This window comes from Cnephaeus nilssonii (genome assembly GCF_951640355.1).
Source record: "Cnephaeus nilssonii genome assembly, chromosome: 17".
Taxonomy (NCBI): Eukaryota; Metazoa; Chordata; class Mammalia; order Chiroptera; family Vespertilionidae; genus Cnephaeus; species Cnephaeus nilssonii.
The window spans coordinates 34,681,845-34,707,787 of NC_137088.1; the positions used below are offsets into that span (position 1 = coordinate 34,681,845).

At 39.7% G+C, this 25,943-nt stretch overlaps 1 protein-coding gene across 3 annotated transcripts in view; it reads left to right on the plus strand.

Annotated features, from left to right (window-relative positions):
• The window catches only part of RAF1 (Raf-1 proto-oncogene, serine/threonine kinase), an 82,095-nt gene that overhangs the window by 37,573 nt on the left and 18,579 nt on the right, over positions 1–25,943 (plus strand). The window contains exons 2-7 of one of the 3 annotated variants that reach the window (XM_079794470.1): positions 9,995–10,047; positions 16,915–17,147; positions 21,710–21,822; positions 23,828–23,930; positions 24,222–24,379; positions 25,628–25,726. In XM_079794470.1, the coding sequence (XP_079650596.1) occupies positions 16,941–17,147; positions 21,710–21,822; positions 23,828–23,930; positions 24,222–24,379; positions 25,628–25,726 (680 nt within the window). In that variant the 5' untranslated portion in view covers positions 9,995–10,047; positions 16,915–16,940. Of the gene's footprint in view, positions 1–9,994; positions 10,048–16,914; positions 17,148–21,709; positions 21,823–23,827; positions 23,931–24,221; positions 24,380–25,627; positions 25,727–25,943 lie in introns of those variants that run through there. The other 2 variants (XM_079794469.1, XM_079794471.1) reach the window with 2 other exon arrangements.

A 25,943-nucleotide genomic window follows, 5' to 3' on the forward strand; every position in this document is an offset into this window, starting at 1 on the left:
TCTGCAAGTTGAACTCCCTGACTTCCAAGTCTTGGCTCAACTGTTGCCTCCTTACTGAGGCCTACTCTGACCTCACTATATAAGTTGCAACCTGCTCTCTTTCTTCAGTACTTATTACCCACTATTATATTATATATCTTATTTTATTGTGTGTCTCTCCACTAGAAGATATACTTCTCCTGAAATCAGGGATCTTTGTCTCCATTTCAGTGAGGTACCCGAAGCATCTAGAACAGTGTCTGGTGCATAGTAGGTACTTGATAATGTTTATTGCATGAATGATCGAGTGAGAAAATTTTTGTGATGGCAGTCAAGCAGTTAAGCAAAGGCCACACAGCTAATAAAAGTTGGAGGTAGATTTTGAACTGATATGCATGTATTGTGCTGCTGCTGCTTCTTTTTTTAAAAAATATATTTTATTGATTTTTTACAGAGAGGAAGGGAGAGGGATAGGGAGAAACATCAACCAGCTGCCTCCTGCACACCTCCCACTGGGGATATGCCCGCAACCAAGGTACATGCCCTTGATTGGAATCGAACCTGGGACCTCTCAATCTGCAGGCCAACGCTCTATCCATTGAGCCAAACCAGTCAGGGCGTATTGTGCTTCTAATATTAGAAAATGATATTTTAAAAATGTTAGGTTAGGATGAGTAAGATTATAGGTAATGTTTTTCCTTTATTTTTCTCCCCAAATTTAATTCTTATTATATCATATTCTAAATAAAAGTATAATTTTTAAAAAGTTACCAGAGTGGAAGGAAAGAGCAACTATCAGGAAGCAGGCAGCCACAAGGTTGAAATCTAGCACCTCATCTGAGCAACAGCTAGTCTCACAAATGCACTGATCTTATCTCCCCTTAGAATAAAAAATGATGGTTTGATAAAACCTTACTAAAACTTGTGAGTGCTTTTGACCTTAGATATTCTCTCAGTAATCTTGGTTGTTCCCTATTTTACTTACTATGTAATCTTGGACGATTTTATTTAACCTTTTTGGTCCTTAGTTTCCTAATCATCAAAATCAGAATACAGTAATAATCTTTGGGAACAGAGTTGGAATATTAAATGAGATAGGGTATGTAAAGAATAAACTTCTTATGTACATACTGAAATGTAAAAAACTCGCCGAAACCGGTTTGGCTCAGTGGATAGAGAGTCGGCCTGCGGACTGAAAGGTCCCAGGTTCGATTCCGGTCAAGGGCATGTACCTTGGTTGCAGGCACATCCCCAGTAGGGGGTGTGCAGGAGGCAGCTGATTGATGTTTCTCTCTCATCAATGTTTCTAACTCTCTATCCCTCTCCCTTCCTCTCTGTAAAAAATCAATAAAATATATTTTAAAAAAATGTAAAAAACTCAATATTATCATTAATGTTGCTGCTTAGTTGGTACAGAATTTGAAGAAAAAAAATTTTAGTGGATATATCTTGTTCCATAGTGAGTTGGCAGGCATTAAAATACAGAGCAAACCAGTATTGTTATTGTTTAGATAGCCAAACAGTCTTTGTTAAATATTTGTGTTTTTTAATGGATGCTTGCTTGTGGTTATAACTTTCTATTACAGGGTTTCCTGATGGCAGCAGAGTAGGTGGATCTTTCTTGCACTTCCTCCCAGAACCAAACTGGAAATAAAACTAAATTGGGCTCCTGGTTGGTGTGGCTCAGTGGTTGAGTCGACCTATGAACCAGGAGGTCATGGTTTGATTCCCAGTCAGGACACATGCTTGATCCCCAGTAGGAGGCATGCAGGAGGCAGCCAGTCAATGATTCTCTCGCATCATTGATGTTTCTATTTCTCTCTCCCTCTCTGAAATCAATAAAAAAAAATATTTTAAAAAAACTAAATCGGGTAACATTCACCTTGAATTACCAACTGAAGACTAGCGGAAGCAGAGACTTTTAAAAAACAAGGAAGGGCAGAAACCATCTTGAGACTGCACCTGCACAGCAGTTCTCATGATTGGTCGGGGCTGAGCCTCACAGTCAGCCAGCTTGAGGGGAGAATCCCACCCACGAATGGGGCAACAACATTTAGGACCCAATTACTACAGGAGAGCCCGAATAACCCACACAAGGGATATTTCTAGAGCAGCCAGCTCAGGAGATCAAAGAGACTGTATCACTGAGTCACATAGGGCACTTACTATATGAGGCCACCCCAACAAAGAATGGGAGTCATAACAGTTTCTATCTAATACATAGAAATAAACACAAAGAGACAGTTAAAATTAGGAGACAAAGAAACAGCCCCCAAATGAAAGAAAAGGAGGAATCTCCAGAAAAACAGCTAAATGAAATGGAGGCAAGCTATTTATCAGACACAGAGTTCAGAGTAATGTTTATAAGGATGCCCAAGGAACTTAGTGAGAACTACAAGGAGCTTAATGGGAACTACATCAGCATGAAAAAGGACATAGAAACCAGGAATAAGACACAGTCAGAAATGAAGAATTCCATGTCTGATATCAAAAATACACAAGATGGGATTAAAAGTAGGCTGAATGAAGCAGAGGGTAGAATCAGCAATTTGGAAGGCAAGGTAGAAAAAGTACCCAATCAGAGCAACAAGAAGAAAAAAAATATATTTTTTTAAAGAAGTAGTGCAACTCTTACCAAAGCCTTTAAGAAGCTGCATCTTTCTTTTTTTTCTTTTTTTAAAATATATTTTATTGATTTTTTACAGAGAGGAAGGGAGAGGGATAGAGAGAAACATCGATGAGAGGGAAACATGAACCATCTGCCTCCTGCACACCTCTCACTGGGGATGTGCCCGCAACCAAGGTACATGCCTTTGACCGGAATCGAACCTGGGACCTTTCAGTCCACAGGCCTGACGCTCTATCCACTGAGCCAAACCGGTTTCGGCTAGAAGAAGAAAAAATATTTAAAAAAACAAAGACGAGGATAGTTTAAGGAATCTTTGGGCAACATGAAATGTAACAATATCTACATCATAGGGTACCAGAAGGATAAGAAAGTGAGCAAGGGATAGAAAACCTGTTTGAAGAAATAATGACAGAAAACTTCCCTAACCTGATGAAGGGAAAAGTTATACAAGTTCAGGAAGCACATAGAGTCCCAATCAAGATGAACCCAAAGAGACCCACACCAAGACACATCATAATTAAAATGTCAAAGGTTAAAGACAAAGATAGAATCTTAAAGGCAGTAAGAGAGAAATAGTTAGTTACAAGGGAGTTCCCACAAGGCTGAAAGCTGATTTTTCAATAGGAACACTTCAAGCCAGAAGGGATTGGCATGAAGTATTGAAAGTAATAAAAAGCAAGGACTTGAAGCCAAGAGTACTCTTATCTAGCAAGGCTAGCATTTAAAATCGAAGATGAAATACATAAAGAGCTTCCCAGACAAAAAAAGGCTAAAGGAGTTTATTACCACCGAACCATCATTGCAAGAAATGTTAAAGGGACTGTTTTAAGAAGAAAAAGAAAAGGTGAGGGAGGGAGGAACATAGGTATAAAGAAAAAAAAATGGCAATAAATAAGTACCTATCACTAATAACGTTAAATGTAAGTGGATTAAATGCTCCAATCAAAAGACATAGGGTAGCTGAATGGATAAGAAAACATGACCCATATGCATGCTCCCTACAAGAGACCCACTTCAGAACAAAAGATTCACACAGACTTAAAGTGAAGGGATGGAAAAAAATATTCCATGCAAATGGAAACGAAAAAGAAAAGCTGGGGTAGCAATACTCATATCTGACAAAATAGACTTCAAAACAAAGGCCATAACAAGAGTCAAAAAAGGTCACTTCATAATACCAAAGGGAGCAACCCAACAAGAGGTCATAACTCTTGTAAATATATATGCACCCAATATAGGAGCACCTGAGTATATAAAAAAAAACTCATGGTGGACTTTAAGGGGAAATATTGACAGCAATCTATATATATAAAACCCTAATATGCAAATAGACTGAACGGCCGAACAGCCAGTCGCTGTGATGTGCGCTGACCACCAGAGGCAATGCGCAGAACATGGTGGGCATCGGCAGCAGGTGGCAGACTGTGAAACATGGCGGGCATTGGCCACAGCAGGATGGTGGAGCAGGTGAACAGGGGCGCCAGACCAAGGTGAGGTGCCGGTTGCTGTCATTGGGGCATGTCTCTGGTGGTTACTGAAAATTCTTTGCTCCCGCATGCCATGGACCTGCCTGGCGCTCACACCCGCTGCCGGTGCCCGGCGCCAGCTCCGATCATTCAGCACCGTCAGTGGGTACAAACGACGGCTGCCGGCCCCGATCGCCCCTCAGGGCTTCTCCACCTCCCCCTGCTCCTGAGGGGAGATCAGGGCCGGCAGCCACCTCTTGCACCCATTGCCCCACTTGCAGCCACAGCCGCCGCTCGCACCTGCTGCCGGTGCCTGGCACTGGCCCCAATTGCTCAGCACTGTCAGTGGGTGTGAGCGATGGCTGCTGGCCCCGATTGCCCCTGAGGGCTTCTCCACCTCCCCCTGCTCCTGAGGGGCGATCAGGACAGCAGTCAGTTTGTACCTGCTGCTGGTGCCGACCCCAATCACTCTGTGCTGTCAGCGGGTGTGAGTGTCAGTGGAGGCGGGGCTGCTGGCAGATGGAACCGGGGGCTGCGGAGGATGGGCCAAGACCCACCCTTGTGCCCACTGCAGCCTCACAACCCACAGTTCCTTTCAAGGTGCATGAATTTGTGCACTGAGCCCCTAGGCTATATATATAAAAGCCTAAGCAACCTAATAACCAGTTGACTGGTCGTTATGACGCACACTGACCACCAAAGTACAGACGCTCAACACACAGGATTGGGCTCCCTCCTGTCTGGATCGGGCCTGCGGGGATTGGGCCGAAACTGGCTATCTGACATCCCCTGAGGGGTCCCAGATTGCAAGTGGGTTCAGGCCAGGCCGAGGGACCCCACTGGTGCACGAATTCGTGCACTGGGCCTCTAGTATAATTATAGTAGGTAACTTTAACACCCCACTAACATCACTGGATAGATCTTCCAGACAAAAAATCAACAAGGAAACACACTGGGTCAGATAGATTTAATTGATATTTTCAGAACATTTCATCCCAAAGAAGCAGAATATACATTCTTCTCAAGTGTGCACAGAACATTCTCAAAGATAGATAGCATGTTAGGACACAAAATAAGTCTTAACAAATTTAAGAAGATTGAAATACCAAGCATCTTGGATTGCAGTGGCATGAAACTAGAAATCAACTACGGTAAAAAAATACCTGGAGGCTAAATAGCATGTTATTAAACAGTGAATGGGTTACCAAGGAGATCAAGGAAGAAATAAAAAAATTACCTGGAATTAAATGAAAATAAACACACAACAACCCCAAATTTATGGGACACAGTGAAAGCAGTCCTGAGAAGGAAGTTCATAGCATTATAAGCCTACCTCAAGAAGGAAGAAAAATCTCAAATATAATTTTATATTACATCTTAAAAATAGCCATTTTACTTAATAATTTACATTAATGGTAATATATTGTGGATTCTACAATTACCATCCCATTGGTTTTGAAGTCTTGGTTGAATAATGCCAATGAGGCAGGTGTCATGCTAAGTTCTGGAAGAACAAAGAAAGCATGTATTCCATCCTCAAAGAACTTACAGCAGGTGGGGAAGCAGACATGTAAATAAATAAATTATAGTAGAGGGTGGGAAATGCTGTTAATATATATGTGGATAATATAAATATGAAAAAGAGGAGAGAGTAATAAATTCTTTATGAATAGGAAACGAAGAAGGGAAGCTTTATCATGGAGAATTGTAGGTGCTTTACCTAAAGAATCTCACAGAGGATCCGAAGCCTCAATAGAGGCTTACAGAATTTTACTGAGGGGCTGCCCTCAAAGAAAGACTTCCAGAAAACCATTTTGTACATTTTCAGGTTTTTGTGCGGTATAGAGTCTGGATCTCTTAAGCCATCTAGAGAGAAGGTAAAAAATTGCTAGACTAAATGAGTACCGTACTCTTTGTTCTGTGCACTTCGGAGGATTTAAATTGGGGAGGGAATCTACATTAAGTTTAGTGAAATAGAGTTAATACCACCCTCTCATTTGGTGTTTTATTTGAAAGCAGAAAAGAAAATCCTCTCAGCAGGCAGGAAACAAGGCCCTGCAGCAGAAACGGATCATTTTAAGAAATGATAAACGAGAAAGTAAAGGAAGGCCTAACATTGAGAGACAGATAATATTAGAACTCCACATAGGGCAAAATAATTTAGTAAATGAGATTCTATATATATCGTAAAAACCATGGGTATGTAAGTTCCATGCCTTAAAATGTCATCTTATTTAAGTTAGTGAACAGTGTGACCTAATCAGTATTGGAGAATGGTCTCAGGTTACTGTCAGTGTATTCATTAAAGTAGATATCTTCACAGTAAATTTGAGTAATAAGTAAGGTCACAGAATAACTAATGTACCTGAGGAAAAGAATGAAAACTTAATATATTGAGTTTGTTTCTTTTTAGTCCAGATAGTAATGAAATACACGGAACTGGAAGAATTACATGAAGTAGGGGAAATGACTTTTAAAAAAATATATAACATGAAGTGGAATTAGCACACATATGGAGAAGAGTTCATTAGTAGGACTAATAAAGATACTTTAAGACTAGATGGATCTATAAAAAAGTGATTATTCAAGTGCAGGAATAATGTATTTTGTGTGGATAAATAAATGCCTTTGGAGAAGGTGATGCCAGCTCTCCTTGGGGTTCTAGGCCTCAGAATTAGCATCTGTAACTTTCAAATTTAATAGTGATTCACACTAAGAAAAATGTTTCATAATGTGTGTGTACCTAAACAAAGACTTCTTAAAATAGTACTTACTTGTCCTATGCAAGATACATTCTGCCCTAATTCTGTATAATAAAAGCCTAATATGCTAGGTGTCCAGTCATCCTGTTGGCTGTTCAACAACCAATCAAAGCATAATGATATGCTAAGGCTGCTCAACCACTTGCTGTGACGTGCACTGACTACCACGGGGGCAGACGCTCTGATCGGTAGGGTAGCTTGCTGCTGGGGTCCGGCTGATCCGGACTGAGCAAGATGGGCCAGACATACCCTGAAGGCCTCCTGCGGTCCCTCCCCGGCTGGCCAACTTCCCACATCCCTCCCTGGCCCCAGTTGTGCACTGGTGGGGTCCCTTGTTCTGGCCTGCACCCTCTCACAATCCGGGACCCCTTGGGGGATGCCGGAGAGCCGGTTTCGGCCCGATCCAGGCCGAGAGACCCCACTGGTGGACGAACCAGGCCTCTAGTTTTAACAGAAAGCTGGCCATGACTCACCAAAACGATTTCCTGAGCAGTAATGGGTCATCATACCCCACTGGTATATGATGGAAATAAAGAGACTTGAGTATTTTAAGTCTCTCCCCTGAAGAAGCAGTCTATTATAAGATTAGAGGCCCGATGCACGGCCTTTCTTTCCCCGGCTGCCGGCACTGGCTTCCCTCTGGCACCTGGGACCCGGGCTTCCCTCGCAGCCCCAGCTTCGTCTGGAAGGACGTCCGTTCTAATTAGCATATTATGCTTTTATTATTATAGATACCTAGGCCTGGCTGATTTGGCTCAGTGGTTAAAGCGTCACCCTTGGACCAAAGGGTCCTGGGGTTGATTCCTGGTCACAGGCACACACTTTGGTTGCAGGTTCAATTCTGGTCTGGGTTGGAGTGTGTGCAGGAGGCAACCAGTTGATGTGTGTCTCTCACATCCATTTCTCTCTCTCTCCCTCTCCCTCTCCTTCTCCCTCTCCCTCTCTCTTCCTCCCCCCCTTCTCCTTCCCTTCCACTCTCTCTCTAAAAAAGATGAATGGAAAAAATATCCTCGTTTGAAACCATATTAGGTGCTATTTTAGTTATACCACAAAAGGGGCTCAAAGAAGGCAGCTGAAATGGATCTCAAGATGGAGCCTGTCAGATTATTGAGGGGCTTGGCCTTTGACTCTGTCCCTTGCTGCATTATTCAGGGCTGTGTGTCTTTATACTATATTTATTTTGCTTGCTCCTAAACTCAGTACTTTAGAATTTACAAACCATCTTTTAACTTAGATATAGACACGGGGATATAACTCTAACGTTCTAAAAAGGAATATTCACGCAGAGGATAAATGAGGTTGAGTGATTATGACAAGTGAACTGTGATAATAAAAATGGACATTTTGTGTGTGTTAATCCTCACCCAAGGATATTTTTTCCATAGACCTGTAGAGAGCTTAGAAGGGAGGGAGGGAGGGAGGGCAAGACAGAGAGAAACATTGATGAGAGAGACACATTGATTGGTTTCTTCCCTCCCCTCTTGCGGAGATGGAACCTGCAACCCAGTTTGTGCTCTTGACTGGGAATCAAACCCATGACCCTAAGTGCGCAGGCCAATGCTCTAACCACTGAACAACATCAGCCAGGGCAAAAACGGACATCTTTGTATAGAAAGAGAAAGCTTTGAAAAAGAGTTTAGACTATAAAAATCTTGAGTTATGTGACTACGGTGAACATATCTTGACTCCAGGATGGGAGAATGAAGCATGAAGCCAATTAAAGGCAATCTTTGGTGAACCTATGGAACCTACCACCCTCAAAAATAATATAGGCTAGAAATAACAGATTCAGAGAAATTTAGAGAAACTTACGATTGACAAGTATAGAGTGGGTAACTACAGAAAGCTAAGATATCTAGCAGTTCATGCGTTCTCTCCATTTTCTTTCATAAAATATCCTTACTCTACTGTCTGCCAGAGACTGGCTTTGGGAGTAGGCCCATTGTGTCACTTCTTTAATGGAATAGTAGCCAAAGAAGAGGAAGCAGTTAGGATCTAGGCTTTTAATTTCTGAGGTGTTCTTTGATGCTGTAGGTGGGTGAGGAGGGAAGGGGGTCTGGAATGCAGAAGGAAGCAGCTTAGATAAACCAGTTGAACCTGAAATCTAAAATAAGCTAGAAAAATTTATATTAAATTGTAAGCTTCCTAAATAATTTATGGAATGTAGCTATCACAATAAATAAAACTATGAGTGTTATGTGTTTTATGATGAAAGGTGAATGTTTAGATTTTAGAATACAGAATCTCAGGCAGTTTCAACAAATATTTAAGGTCAAGGAACTTTTGCAATAATAAAGGTACTGTTTTATAGGGGGGGTGTTATTTATTTTGGATATTATTCCCCCCCCCCTTTTATTGAATTTATTGGGGTGACAAAATTTATCTGGTTAACAAAATTATACAGTTTTCAGGTGCACAACTCAGCAGCAATAAAGTTGCTGTTTTGGCCGAAGCCGGTTTGACTCAGTGGATAGAGCGTCGGTCTGTGGACTGGGGGGGTCCCGGGTTCGATTCCGGTCAAGGGCATGTACATTGGTTGCGGGCACATCCCCGGTGGGGGGTGTGCAGGAGGCAGCTGGTCGATGTTTCTCTCTCATCGATGTTTCTGGCTCTCTGTCCCTTTCCCTTCCTCTCTGTGGAAAATCAATAAAATATATTTAAAAAAAAAAAGTTGCTGTTTTGTATATGTAAAGAGAATGACTAACTTTTGATACTACATAACACATGTAGTCCTTTAAAGTATTTTTACATGTATTGGTAACAGATAGTTGACATTGGCCCCATTCTTACATTATGAAAAGTAATTTATAATTTTAGCAGTGACATCCAAGAGTTTTTCTACTAAATATAAAAGTATAAAATAATCCCTATTTAAAGCAAGTTTTCCTTTTAAAAAGTTTACTCTGGCAAAACAAAAGTAGTATTTTTTATAACTTTAGATAATATTTTTTCTAGACAAAAAGTCTAGCTAAATATTCTTTAAATTAAACCTTTAGCCAGTGTGTTGAAGGATCAACCTTTCCTGGGAAGTGTTTTTGTAAACCAGTCTTACTTTAAATTGTTCCTAGTTTAGTTCCACAGTTTTGGCTCTGAAGTAGTTTACAGTTTATTGATATTACAGACAATGCTGCAGTAATTATTCCTGTGTGTTTTTGCAGTCCTGTGTTCAGGTCCTCTTCCCTCCTGCCACCCCAGGATAGATTGTCAAATGGTAGGTGAATTTAAATCTTTAGTAATAGACACTATTTGATTGTTGCGGTTTATGCTATTAACAGTATAATGAGAGGTAGTTTTCTTTAAATGCTTGTGATGGATGTCTTCAGTCTTTTAAATTTTATAAATCTGATATTAAAAGTAGTACTTTATTTTAAAATTTCATATCTCTCTAATATACACTGAGTGGCCAGATTATTATGATCTCTGAATGCATAATAATCTGGCCACTCAGTGTATATCCTATATAATAAAAGGCTAATATATGCAAATTGTCTCCTCGACCAGGAGTTCAACCAGCAGGCAGGCCAGTCAACTGCTCATGTCCCCTCCCCCTGGCCAGGCTGGCCGGACCCCACCCATGCATGAATTCATGCACCCGGCCTCTATTTCAGAGAGTGAGGGAGAGGGAGAGAGAGAGAGAGAGAGAGAGAGAGAGAGAGAGAGAGAGAGAGAGAGAAATATCAATGATGAGAGACAATCATTGATTGGCTGTTTCCTGAAGTCCCACACTGGGAATCGAACCGTTACCTTCTTGTTCATAGGTCGATGCTCAACCACTGAGCCACGCTGGATAGGCAACGGTAGGTGTTCTTTCAAGGCATACTACCAAATGGAGATTTAATTCATATTTCCTTGAAAGGTCTTTTCTATGAAAAATTATATTTTTACAGCATTATTCTGGTTCCTAACTTAATTCATGTAATAAATATTTGGTGCCCTGACTGGTCTTGCTCAGTGGATAGAGCGCCGGCCTGCAGACTGAAGGGTCCCAGGTTCGATTCCGGTCAAGGGCATGTACCTCGGTTGCGGGCACATCCTCACTAGGGGGTGTGCAGGAGGCAGCTGATCAATGTCTCTCTCTCTCATCGATGTTTCTCCCTCTCCCTTCCTCTCTGTAAAAAAATCAATAAAATATATTAAAAAAATAAAATAAAATAAATATTTGGGTGCCTTCATGTTCCAGGGACTGTAATTAGGACCAAGAATACTGCAGTGACCAAGATTGGCAGAGTATTGCCTTCATGAAGCTGAAGGAGGAGTGGGGCATTGACCAAAATCTGTAAACAGTCTAACATAGTAATAAGTGTCATGAAGAAAATGAGACAGGATTATTTGATGGGGCTAGGGGAATGGTGTCTTTTGGTGACTGGTGGCTAGGGAAATTGTCTCTAAAGAGATCTTTTAGGTGAAGACCTTAGTGATGGGGAAAGGCCAGCTTGCTTATTTCTGGAGGTTTCTACCTTTCAGGTGAAGAAAACAAGAAATTCAAAAGTCCCTAGGTGTGAAACTTGGAATATTCAGAAAGGAGTTCAGCTTTTATTCTGAGTCTAAAATGGGAGCAGTGAGTTGTATTTATATAGGTCATAGGAGCTGCATTGAGATGCTCAAATGAGCGCGCGCTCGCCTGCCCCCCCCCCTCTTCTCCCTGCCTCCCCCCCAATCTGGTTGTAAACTCCTTCATCTCTTTCTCATTAGTTGGGGAAAAACGATCTAGGAAAAACAGACACTGTAGGTGGCCCTAAAAAGTGACCTCATGGTAACCGAGGGATAGAGTTAGGAGTGTGTCAGGACTCAGTGTGCCAGCGGTAGAGGCAGTGTGTCATGGCCCTGTCACTTGAAGGTTGTGGGATCTTGTCCCACACTCCCTCCTTACAGAAATAAAAATAGGCATGTAGAAGTTTATAATGTAATCTATAATAACAAAAGCATAATATGCTAATTAAACCGGACGTCCTTCCGGACGACCTTCTGGACAAAGCCAGGGAAGCCCGGGTCCCAGGTGCCTGCTGGCAGCCGGAGGTAAGCCAGTGCCGGCAGCCGGGGAAGGAAGGCCTACTCTTGCATGAATTTCATGCATCGGGCCTCTAGTAGTAAAATATAAAAAGCAAGAAGTAAACAGATAATGTATAAAACTAAAAATTCCTTATAATTCTGATGAAATAATCACTGTTGATACTTATTATTCTGGATTTTCTCACCTTTTATGATTTCCTCCCTCTTTCTAGATGAATATAAAAAGATTCACATTATATTTTTCAATTTTTGTTTGTCTTGGATAACTGTGCAAATATAAATGTACTTCATTTATTACATGGGTATTAATTTGATTTGTTAATTTCCTATTAGGTATTTGGTCTTTTTCTCAATTTCAAGGTTATGAACAATGCTGTAATGAAGATGCTTGTACATATATTTTCAGACATTTAAACTGCTGTAGGATATATTTTTAGAGTAGAATTGAATTACTAGATCAGTCTTGAGGAACATTTCAAAATTTTAATAGTTATTACCGTATTCTGCTCCAAAAAAGTTATGCTAAGATCATATGAGAATAAATGCTATGCTGTGATCTTGAGTAAGTCTGTAAACTCTTTGGTTTTCTCAACTGTCAGCTAAGAATAATAGTTAAATCTATCATCCCCTCTTGATTTAGGCATGTGATCTAAGAAAGAACTTAACACATAGTGGGTATTGAGACAAAAAAAATTCTGGTTGAAAACGAGGGTAGAGTAAAATAGTCTTTAATTCTAGGCCATTTCAGCTCTGACTAAATGATTTCAAGTGTCAGTTTTATATATAAGGAGGTAAGGGCTCTGGAGTCAAAGCTGCCAGTTTTGAATTCTAGCTCTGCCACTTAAAGCTGTGTGAGAATTTTCTCAAATGTAAAATGGGGATATAATTCCTGCCTAAGGCAGGGGTCCTCAAACTTTTTAAACAGGGGGCCAGTTCACTGTCCCTCAGACAGTTGGAGGGCCGGACTATAGTTTTAAAAAAACTGAACAAATTCCTATGCACACTGCACATATCTTATTTTGAAGTAAAAAAACAATGGCAAAAACACCCGCATGTGGCCCACGGGCCGTAATTTGAGGACGCCTGCTCTAAGGATTAGGTTGGATAATATGAGTGGGGTGTATGTAGTATACTAGGTGTACTGGTTAATAATGGCAGATTTTGTAATCAAAGAATACACGATAATTTCAAGAGAAACATCAAAAGTGCTTTATTCAAAGTAATGTCCATCGCTAGCTACACATTTCCCCCATCTTTCAGGTAATTTGTGGATACTGTCCCAATAGAACTTTTCTTGTTTTGAGGCAAACCATGCAGAGACCCAATTTTCCACTTCTTCGTACGTTTTGAAGTGCTCAGAAAGTGCGCATGCCATCGATCGGAACAAGTGCTAATCTGAAGGAGCAGGGTCTGGTGAATACGGTGGGTGGGTTAATACTTCCCGGGCAAGATCTTTTAACGTGTCTTTAACTGGTTTTGAAGTGTGTGATGGTGCGTCATCATGAAGCAAAATTACTTTGCCGTGTCGTGTCTTCTGGCACATTTTGGTCATTTCACGATCAAAGCGTGGTTCAAATTGATTATTTGTTGTTGGTAGCGATCAGTATTAACGGTTTCACCTGGTTTTAGAAGCTCATAATACACCACACCTTCCTGATCCCACCAAGCGCAGAGCATTGTCTTCTTTCCGAAGCAGTTTGGCCTTGCAGTCGATGTTGATGGTTGACCTGGATCAACCCATGATTATGTGCATTTGGGATTCTCAAAATAAATCCACTTTTCATCACCAGTCACAATTCAATGCAAAAAAGACTTTCTTTCATGCCGTTGAAGCAACATTTTACTGATGACTTTTCGGTTTTCCACTTGTCTTTTGTTCAGCTGATGTGGCACCCATTTTCCTTCCTTTAAAATTTTTCCCATTGTTTGTAAACGATCGAAAATTGTTTACTGAGCAACGTTTAATCTTTCTGCAGGTTGTTTTTGAGTTTGACATGCATCTTCATCCAATAATGCTTGTAATTGTTGGTCTTCAAACTTTTTTGGTTGACCTGGAAACTCTTTGTCTTTCACATCGAAATCATCACTTTTAAAGCTTAAACCAGCATTCACAAGTATCTTGAGGTGGAGCATGTTCACTATAAGCTTCCTGAAGTATAAGATAACTTTTTCTTCAAAATAAATAATGAATTAAAACTTCCCGCAAATGCTCTTTTTTTGGGCACAAAATTCGACATTTTTAATGTTAACACCTTCAGCAAATTTGACATATGAAACAGGAGGAAACAGACCTCTCATTTCTGCGTGATTGCTGACTCCCTGTCAGTGTCCTCACTGCAGAGTTTCTGATGGTCAGTGTGTGACTATCTATGGCTTCTGTTGCAGTTTTCTTGTTGCCTGAATAAAACATATGGTTATTTTTGTTTAGATGACTATCTCTGCTTGCTTCTATTTATAAGCTTTGTTTCTGTACCAAAACTCAACTCTGAATATTGTGGTGGAAAGTTCATGGACTTTAAACAGATAAAGAATTTGGTTAGCCCTAATGGGTTTGGCTCAGTGGATAGAGCGTTGGCCTGATGACTGAAGGGTCCCAGGTTCGATTCCGGCCAAGGGCATGTACCTTGGTTTTGGGCACATCCCCAGTAGAGGGTGTGCAGGAGGCAGCTGATCGATGTTTCTCTCTCATCAATGTTTCCAACTCTCTATCCCTCTCCCTTCCTCTCTGTAAAAAATCAATAAAATATATTTAAAAAAAAAAAAGAATGCAGTCCTATTGACGCCTCAGTTTAAAAAAAAAGAATTTGGTTATTTTACCTGTTATGTTGGTGTTCTTGGGCAAATAGCATGATTCTTTTGTGCCTTATTTATTTTTTTAAAAAAGGTGGCTAGATGAAGTTATTAAAAATCTTTGGGTTTCTTAAATAAAATAATCTATATATATAATAGGCTAAGTGTCCGTCCATCTGACTGGTAGCTATGACGTGCACTGACCACGAGGGGACAGACGCTCAATGCAGGAGTTGCCTTGACGCGCACTGGCCATTTAAAAATAAACAGCACCACGGACCTGGCGCCAACAAACCAACACTGGCTTCCCCCAAGTGGGACACAGGCCCTGCCACCACTCCGGAGAGACAGCCCACCAAATCGCTGCCAACGCTGCCAAGACCCCATGGCACAAAATGCGGCCCACAGCCCAGCCCAGCCCAGCCCAGAAACAGTTGCTGTGGGCACTGGGTAATGATATCACATAGCAATGCCCAGCTTCCTCTCCCTAGCAACTAGCATCTTTGGAGTTTCTTCAACTCAGGAACCTGACTTGTTTTATAGCCACGTGCAAACATTTTACAGTTTAACCAAATGTTTGTGAAGCGTTTTCCCATGCCTCATCTCATTTGATCCTCACAGAAGTCCTAGAGTAGGTAGATAGGAGACTCAGTAGAATCCTATTTTCATTAGCAAGATGTGAATAGCGATATTAAAATATTTCTTCTAATTAATTTCCTTTTAATGTGCACAAATCTGTGCACCGGACACTACTTTATATATAAAGTGTCTAACACATCCTAGAAATACTAATTTCTTTTTCTTCATTGAAGGTAGAAAATTATGGCTTACACTTTAAAAATAATTTCTCTTAGTACTAACGTATTACTCATACTCAAGTGTACACATATTTAATATGTAATAACTAAAGAACAGAAATGTAATTGTAAAAGTATTAGACTAAAAGTCAAGAGATATTGGCTCATGTTTCCTGGTGGTATAACCTTTGATGAATCTTCTTTTTTAAATTGATCTTTATTGTTGAAAGTATTACAGATGTCCCCCTTTTTCCCCCATTGACGCCCCCCCTCCACATCCCACCTCTCAGGCCTTCACCACACTATTGTCTGTGTCCATGGCTTATGCATATATGCATGTAAGTTCTTTGGTTAATCTCTCCCCACCCACCTCTGCCTTCCCTCTGAGATTCATCAGTCTATTCCATGCTTCTATATCGCTGGATCTATGTTGTTCATCAGTTTATTTTGTTCATTTGATTCTACATATGAGTGAGATCATGTGATACTTGTCTTTCTCTGAATGACTTATTTCACTTAGCATAATACTCTCTAGGTCCCTCCATGCTGTCTTAAAGGGTAAGAGATCCTTAATTCCCACTTTGCTAATTTTTTGAGTTATCGGTGAAATATTTTATAGGCCCTAGCCAGTTTTGCTCAGTGTTTAGAGCATTGGCCCAAGTACTGAAGGGTCCTGGGTTTGATTTCAGTCATCGGCATGTACCTTGGTTGCAGGCTTGATCCCCAGCCCTGGTCAAGGCTGGTGCTGGAGGCAACCAATCGATGTGTCTCTCACATATCCATGTTTCTCTCCCTCTATCTCCCCCTTGCTTCCACTCTCTCTAAAAAAATATCATTGGGTGAGGATTAACAGAAATATTTTATAGGAATATACTAATATAGAAGTTTTCTGATTAATTTATTTAAGCAGAAGGTATCTATATATATAAAAGCCTAATCTGCAAAGTTGTCCCCTCAGGAGTTCGACCGACCAGGAGTTTGATTGCTCACTATGACCATGGGGCGGTGTGGAATGAAGGGAGGCCCCAGCTGGCAGCCAGCAACCGTTAGGGACCCTACCCATGCATGAATTTCGTGCACTGGCCTTCTAGTTACTTATAAGAAAGCTCTAAAATAGTCAAATTTATAGAATCAGAATGAAATGGTGTTTGCCAGAGGCTGGGGAAGGGGTAAATGGAGTGTTGCTAATCAAAGGCAAAAGTTTTACTTAAGCAAGATGATGAATAAGATTTAGAGATTTGAACAACATGTACCTATAGTCAGCAATATTGTATTGTACACTTTAAAATTGTCAAGATATCTCATGTTGTGTTCTCACCACAAAAAGATAAAAATAAGTAAAATGAAGTACTTAAAAAAAAAGAAAGCCCACATACCATGATTTTCACAATTTATATATTGTTGAGTTAATTGCTTATGTTTTAGAATTATAATTTAATAAAATAATTAAAAATAATTTGTTGTTGTTTTCTTATAACCAGGTTTAAGTATTGTGTAACCTGCATCAATGGAGCACATACAGGGGGCCTGGAAGACGATCAGCAATGGTTTTGGATTCAAAGATGCAGTGTTTGATGGCCCCAGCTGCATTTCTCCCACAATAGTTCAGCAGTTTGGCTATCAGCGCCGAGCATCAGATGATGGCAAACTTATGGACTCTTCTAAGACAAGCAATACTATCCGTGTTTTCTTGCCAAACAAGCAAAGAACAGTGGTACGTGAACATTCCTCTGAGAAAATTTAGTTGTCCATCTGCCTATAGGAAACATTACGGATCATGTTGCCCACCTTATAAACAGGCAGAATCTTCACTGTCACTTAGGGTCTTCATTAATTGGCTTTCCAGTTGCAGATTTTATTAGTACTTTATATGGCTGTGTTCCTCCCATACCCCCTATTTTTTTCCCAACCCTTGGCCTTTCTTCTATTATAACTCTTGCCTAGTATATCTTCTTTTCTGCACTTCATTTAAACAAATAGTACATTCTTTTTTTGTTAATCCTCAACTGAAGGTATTTTTTCCATTGCTTTTTAAAGAGAGTGGAAGGGAGGGGAAGAAAGAGAGAGAAACATGATGTGAGAGACACATCGATTGATTGCCTTCCATACACACCCTGACCAGGGCTGGGGATTGAACCTGTAACCCAGGTATGTGCCCTTGACTGGGAATTGAACCCAACACTGAGCACACCCGCCAGGGCATATATTATATTATGGGGATATATTTTAAAGACTTTCAAAGCTCCCTTAGACCTTTCTAGCTAATTAAAAAAAAACATTAATAATTAAAAAATTTTTTCTTCTGAATATTAAAGCAAAATGTTCACTTACATTTTTTTGAATATTATAATGAAGTATTTGGAAGAAAATAAAATTACCTAGAAAAATTTACTATGTTAAAGTTCACAGGCCCCAGGGCAAAGCTGGAGGTTGCTTAGAAATCAGAGCATCATCTTCTTTTCCAGAACACTGGCACTAGCCAGTTGTTGCTGCAAAGCTTATTTTTGTAGTATCAGTGACAGACTTCTATTAGCATCATGCATGGCAGACACTGCCACTCAGTTTTTTGACAAAAAAACAAAACAAAAAACCCAACTAAAAAAAATGTTCAAAAAAGTTTCCTACTATCCTAGCACCTCCACATTGAAGCAGAAAAATGAAGTTGTGCTCATTTTGCTTGGTGGGACATTTGAAAACCTTAATTCAAACTTCCACGCCTTCTCCTTTCCCACCCTTCATTCTTTATGTAAAATCATTGCATTGTGTTTACTCTTTGTACTTAGTGTGAGGCAGGGTTCTGAGATTGGGAGGTTAGGACATAGTTTTCTCAGTTTGTTCTAACAATTCCACTCTCCCCATTTTACTAATAAATTACTTTATACTTCTTTTGTGAACCTAAGGAGCCTCCCAGTTATAGTATTGCATTAAGGTACGTTTGAACTCAAAAGTCATTTAAAGTTTAAGTAAATTTATTTTTGTTTCCTAAAAATGAAAGTTTAATGACTGGCAAAATAAATAGTAACAATCCCCTTATATTTCAATAGTGGTCTTTCATTTGCTAAGTGATTTTTACCTACTATTTCAATTTTCTAACTATAATGGAGAGCCCAGGTGGGAAGTATGAATGTGATGGGAAGCTGAAGATCATCTGTTGCGGCTTCTGGGTGTTATTGCAGTTATCTTCTCTATCCCCATCTACCGTTAGTTTGCCTGGAAGGCTGGGAAACTTAGTTTGGCATAATGATTAAGTGTATGGACCTTTAAGAAAGCAGGCCCAAACCTAAATCCCTGTGTTGCCTTTTATTAGCTGTGTCATTTAGACAGGTTACATAATATTTTGAGGCTCTGTTTCCTGACCTTTATGAAATGAGGCATGCTGAATACAGTGGCTAATTCATAAGTAAAATGGTAGCTATGATTATTTCTGAGTTTTTTCTACATCTGTGTAGTCCTTGGCAGCTTTCACTTGAACACAACTGGTAGTTGGGAACCAGTGATTTGGAAACTTGATTTCTTCTACAGCTCAAGAGAAGGTTCAGTAGAAAAAGTTAGTTCTCCTATTTCTTTGACTCGAGATGGACCCTCTGTCTCTGGAAGAACCAGCTTCTTTCACCAGGCACCCAGCTTAGGGGAGCACTGAAGAAGAAAGGAGTTGCTTGCTGGCCAACACCATCAGTCAGCTGTTTCTAATTAGCTCCAGGTTGCTTCACTGCTGGAACCCAAAATAACTCTCATCATTACTTAGTGGGCTCCAGAAATTAGTCAGATTTAACCAATTTCAACATGTATCTATGGGGAGTTGTAGAGAGAATGACAGAGAAGATGTATATCTGATTTAAATAATTTTAGAAGTAATAAATTAGTAGTTGCTTATATTTTGAATTTTTTCTTGTCATTTGTTTTGTAAACATGTCTCTCTGACTAACTGCTGCTGCTGCTTATTGTTGGATGAGTAACTGGACCATAGCTAGGACTGTTGTTTACAGTTAGAATTACCTGACAAAGCAGGTTAAAATAGAGATTCCTGGGCTTCATTCAAGATTAATTGAATCAAAATCCTTGTGTTTTGGAGGGGAGAGGCTGGGAATCTATATTTCACAAGCCCCTTGTATGATTCTAATGGCAGCCACATTTGAGAACCCCACTGGATTAGAAGATATTTAAAGAACTGTCTAACTCTTGGAGCCTGTTAATTTTAATGAAGATTAATGATATAATACAGGTATCACTTTACAGCTTTCAAAGCACTGCTGCACAGTGTTTGATGCAAGTCATGTATGATACTCTTAGGATGTGTTTATTACTCTTTGTTGTCCTCATTCTTGCTGTTCTTCATAGTTCAGCTCATTATATTTATTTTATTATTTTATTCTCCCCCCCCCCCCCCCCCTTTCAATCCTCACCAGAGGGCATGCTTTAATGCAGGCGTCCTCAAACTACGGCCCGCGGGCCACAGGCGGGTGTTTTTGGCGTATTGTTTTTTTACTTCAAAATAAGATATGTGCAGTGTGCATAGGAATTTGTTCATAGTTTTTTTTTAAAACTATAGTCCGGCCCTCCAACAGTCTGAGGGACAGTGAACTGACCCCCTGTTTAAAAAGTTTGAGGACCCCTGCTTTAATGGATGAGAGAATGTGGGGGAGGAGGGAGAGAAGGAAGGGGAGAGTAGGAGGGAGAGAGAGAGGGAGAGAGATATGAGAGTGAAACATCGATTGGTCACCTCCTGCACACCCCCTCCTACTGGGGGTCAAACCCACAACCTGGGTATGTGCCCTGAACGGGAATTGAACCCTCAACCTTTCGTTTGTACAGGACTATGCTTCAACCGACTGAACCACAGTGGTCAGGGCTCAGCTCATCATTATTTCACTTTACTTATTTGTTGTTGTTGTTTTTCCTGAAAAGCTGTAAGTTAGCGTGATCTTTTTAAGAGTATCACTGCTTCAAGAAACCTTTAAAATAAACTTGTTATGTAACATTTTAAATGAATGTTTTAAAATATTTTAAACCTTTATAAAAGATACACTCACGTTCCTCTGGGAAGGGGCTGGGTCAGCAGCTGGCATCTGGTACACTTTCACCTAGTAGGGGAGCTCCACTGTAGGAGTTAACAAAGACTGTCATTACATTCCGCTCTCCTGACTGGCCATACTGACTCTAGTTGCCTTACGTTGTGTCAACTTTATTGGCTTTAAAAATAAAGTATATAGGGCTTGTATAAAAACGCTTTAAGGTTTTAGTTGAAATTTTTATATAGCAGCCCTTATTAGCACCGTGGGCACTCACACATTCTACTTAGGCCTCTGAATGCCTGTCTAACTTTTAAGGATTGGGTACAGGGGACACTGGAGAGGCATAAATGCTGAGGCTACCTGGAATGTTGTGCACATTTATTTAAACTAGCAGTGGTGTTTGTCCTTACAGCAGGGCAGAATCTATCCCTTTCATTTCCTGCTTGCTCTTCACTAGTGTGAAGTGCAAATGAGATGGGAATTTTTTTTTTTAAATCCTCATCCAAAAATATGTTTTAATTTACTTGAAAGAGAGAAAGAGAAACATTGATGTGAGAGAGAAACATCAATTGGTTGCCTCCCCTACGTGACCAGGAATTGAACCTGCAACCTAGATCTGTGCCCCAACAAGGAATCAAACCCGCAACCGCTTGGTGCACAGGATGACGCTCCAACCAACTGAGCCACCTCACCAGGGCAAGATGGAAATTTTTTTATGAAGAATAACTATTTGGTTGAAAATAGTTTGAAATACAAATTTTTGATCAGAAAGACTCGTTTATTTATAGATCAGATTGGCTTATTTTTCTGGTGGATGTTTATGCTTGCATGTACATTTCAGTGAGTCAGACAAATTAGAGATGGGAATGGGAAAGTTTATTATTTTATCTTTTCCAACCACTCTCTCTTGATGTTAACAGCTAGGTGTATATCTTTTCACACAGATACATATACATGTTCTCCACCCTGTAAATAACCTTACTCTTTGTATTATTCTGAAAAACATTTCCCCCCAGTTAACATATCATGGACACCCCTCCCTCCACGTCATTATGAGTAATGTAGTAGTGGCATAATGTACCATACACAGATGTTCCGTATTTTATTCAGGTGCTCACCTATTGCTAGACATTCTGTGTGTGTGTGTCTGTGTACACCATTATAAGCTACGTGCACCCTTACAGACTGGTGCATTTATTTCTGTGCTTGTTTTTCCAAGGGTGTGCAGCCTGTGTTGGTCCTAAAGATGGTCCTTTGTTTGTAGGTCAATGTACGCAATGGAATGAGCTTGCATGACTGCCTTATGAAAGCACTCAAGGTGAGGGGCCTGCAACCAGAGTGCTGCGCAGTGTTCAGACTTCTCCACGAACACAAAGGGTAAGAACTCAAAATTAGTCAGCTGCTTCTTCATGCTAGTCAGGATCTTCAAATAATAACTGTTTTCCATTTTTTAAAAATATACTAGCTTCCTGTAAAATATTGTGTATTTGTATATCCTTGTTTATAAAGAGACAATTCAGAAAAATAAAATACTAAGAGCTTGAAATTATCGCTTAAAAACATTGCATTGAGCCCTAGCTGGTTTGGCTCAGTGAATAGAGCGTTGGCCTGCGGACTGAAGGGTCCCAGGTTTGATTTCGGTCAAGGGCACATGCCCGGGTTGCAGGCTCGATCCCCAGTAGGGGGCATGCAGGAGGCAGCCAATCAATGATTCTCATCATTGATGTTTCTCTCTCTCTCCCCCTCTCCCTCCTCTCAGAAATCAATAAAAATATATTTTAAAAAAACACATTGCATTGAAAAATAAAATACATGTTAGATGTTTTCATAGATGGAAACAGTGATGTCAGATTTTTTGAAAGCTAAGTTTTTTTGTGTTTGCAATAATGCAGTGCACACATAAGGTACTCACAAAGTGTTGCATTATTGTTTATAGATAAAGAATGTTATTCCCAAGAGATCGACTCTCTTGTAATTCACTCATTTATTTTTATTCAGTTAAGTTTACTGAATCCCTACAGTTTGATTGACACCGGGCTAAAAGATGCAGAAGAATTTCTGCTTCAAGGAAGATTCAGTGGCACAAAAGAAGCATCCCCTCCGAGGCTAGGAATAATACACCAGCATATCAGAGCCACTTAAAATTATCCATTATCTGTTACCGTACCCCCAAAATGTGGATAAATAACCTTGTCTTTACCTTATTGGAAAGTGCTAGTTCTGTTATTGAGCTTCAGCTAACATTTGTAATATTTGAGGGAGTCCCCCAGTTTGAGAGTATGGCCCAGAATGAGTCTACTCAAAGAAGTGAGTATAAATTCCTCTATTTATGCTATTTCTCTCAGCTTAGGAGGTGGTGTTGAAGTGCAGATCTTCGAAACATCTTTAGCCCCAGGTTGGTCCCCAAGCCAATCTATAGTGCTCCTTAAAGACTAGAGATTCTACCTATGTGAGGGATACAGTGCAAAGGCAGCCACCTTCAAGCCAGGAAGTGGGCTCTTACCAGAACCTAACCTTTCTGGCACCCTAATCTTAAGACTTGTAGCCTCCAAAACTGAGAGAAATAAATCTGTCATTTAAGAAAAAAGGTTAGATTCTGAGATAAGGAGGAGCTTGGTCCAGTCCATTCCCATTCAAGGTTGCATTGATTTAGAACTACCCTACATTATTTCTTGGATAGACAGCACCTGAAGATTGATTGGAAAATAGGGCTGCCCCTCTTTTTTCTTTAGGGCAAAACAGACTTCCCAGACCTTGTATAAGGAATTATATTAAGGGATTGATTGTTTACTATTGGAAACAAAAACAAAGAAAAAAGGCTGGAATAGTCTTCTGGTAAACAAAGGTTTGAATGGTGGTGTTCTCTCCCTACCTGAGAGGATTCATCATTCAGGATGATGGGCCTAATTAACTAGACAAGACATGAGAAAGGAGCTGGGCATTACATTTTACTTCAATGCATCGATTTTTCTGTCTTGTATACTCTAGGCACAGAAAGAGTGGTCTCAGAATAAATATTAAGACAGTCAAGTCGGCTGTCAAATTATATTTATAGAGTCTGCAAACTACAGATTTGAGCCTATTGTTTATTAATAGAAAAGTGCATTTCATTTGTGATTCCTTTCTATTTATCTTCTAGATTGAAGTAAGCAAGTGAAGATTAAATTTTGCCACTGTAGCAGTATTTATAACCTGTTTTATAGGTTCTTTAGAATTTTTAATAGGATTTTAATATCACAAAGTCCAGTTTATTGCATATTTACATTATCATGAGATTGCTATATTTCATTGTGTAAACCAACCAACCTGGGTTCCAATAATAATAGAACTCTCACCTTGTTTAAACATTTTCCTTTTGTATGTTTTTTTAAATCCTCTTTAGTAAAAAAGCACGTTTAGATTGGAATACTGATGCTGCCTCCTTGATTGGAGAAGAACTTCAAGTAGACTTCCTGGATCATGTTCCTCTCACAACACACAACTTTGTAAGTTGCAGATCTCTTCTCTCTTTGTGGCATATCGAGTGTTTTGGCTAGCAGGAATTTCCCTAAGGTCATCAGCATATATCTAAAGCGTTAATTATGTCATTGTTTTACATTAAGGCAGTTTAGGCTTCATTAGTCACAGATATACTTTAATTTCTAAGTATGAATTTTACAAATGTTGGAAGTATGATTATTTATGAAACCTCTTGGGGGTCAAGAAAGAAATTATTTTGCCTTTTGTCACCTTTCATTTATTCAGCATAACTTACACCCGTGTTCTTGTCACTCTAGGCTCGGAAGACCTTCCTGAAGCTTGCCTTCTGTGACATGTGTCAGAAGTTCTTGCTAAATGGATTTCGATGTCAGACTTGTGGCTACAAATTTCACGAGCATTGTAGCACCAAAGTACCTACTATGTGTGTGGACTGGAGTAATGTCAGACAACTGTTGTAAGGCATTATTCTTTATTAACATAATATAAAGGGGTGGGGATGTATAACATCACTTGAGGATGCTTATTGTATATTTGACCGACAAGTCAGGGTTTTGGACTTGCTAAATGAATTATCGTGATCCGGAAACCATCTACTTTAGAAACATGACATATCTGAAACCAGTGAGTTTTAGGCAGCATAGCTCTCTAAAATGAGCAGGTAGGGCTGTTAATCTGTCATAGAGATTGAGATACTGTGATTCAGTAATGCAAAGAACACAGGGATACAGGAACCAAAAAGACAGTGTCCGCTAAGTAGTTCACTAATACACTCTGTCTTTACTTCAGACGGGAGAAACAGTCTTGAAATTATTTGAATCTAAAACCTTAAAAACATTTGTATCCCTCAGGAGATAAACCAGTTATCAAAATGTATATCATATAGAAGAAATACCTTTTAGTAAGGTTTAAGTTAAAGGTACATATTCCAAAATGCTTTTTAAAACTGTTCATATAGGAATATGAAGTCAAAATCTTACCCTTTTTTGAGGGATAAACTAAGGGAGTATTATCATTAAACCACAATGGGAACATCTTTTTTTACTTTTGTGGTAGTGATATGTTGCTTTTACAGAGACCTTGTATAGGATAAATGGCACAGGCTTTGGAGTCCAGCAGACATGGGTCAAAATTTTGATGTTGTCATTAACTATAACCACCTCTGAGCCCCTTGATTCACTTATCTGGGCGGGGGGCGGGAAGGTTATTACCTTCCTTTCAGTGTTCTTGTGAGGATTACCTGAGGTAATGTGAAATTGCTGAGCACAAGTGCTCATCTCACTACCACTTCTCTTATTTATGACTTTTGATGCTGAATGTGACTTATTCTTTATATTTCAGTCTTTTCATCTATGTGTTTCTGAGACAGAATGTTTCCAGAAAAGCTCTACATGATTTATGTTATAACGTGCCTTACTGGAGCTTTAAAAAATATTATTTTGACATAGTTGGACATTGGGCCAGTATTGCCTAGAAACACATAGAGCCTGCAGTGTTCATTGACAGGTCAATATTGTTCACAATTTGTGGTCATTCAAACCCAGTCATTTGGGTTGGTGGTCTCTTTACTCTGGGTAGCCTAAAATGATCAAAGAAAATGTGAATAGGAAAAGTTCAGTTTGAGGAGCTTTAATTTGCAAGGAAGTCAGGCTGATTATAAAATAACTGCAAGTCTATAAACTAGTCTTTCTCTGATTTCATTTAGATTGTTTCCAAATTCCACTATTGGTGATAGTGGAGTCCCAGCACTGCCTTCTTTGACAATGCGTCGGATGCGAGAGTCTGTTTCCCGGATGCCTGTTAGGTAAATTTTTTTATTACAGCTGTTTTGTTTTTGTTTGTTTGTTTGTTTTTAAGTTATAATGGGGACTTGAGAGGTGGGATTGTATCCTGAATATAAAAGAAAAGGGGTTTTTTTGCATTCTGTCCTCTCTGTGTAAACCCTTTGCTGCTTTACTGGTAGTAGAGAAAAATGTAGAACTTTCTTTTTGTGGTCCTGTGGCTCTTACATTCTGGAAAGT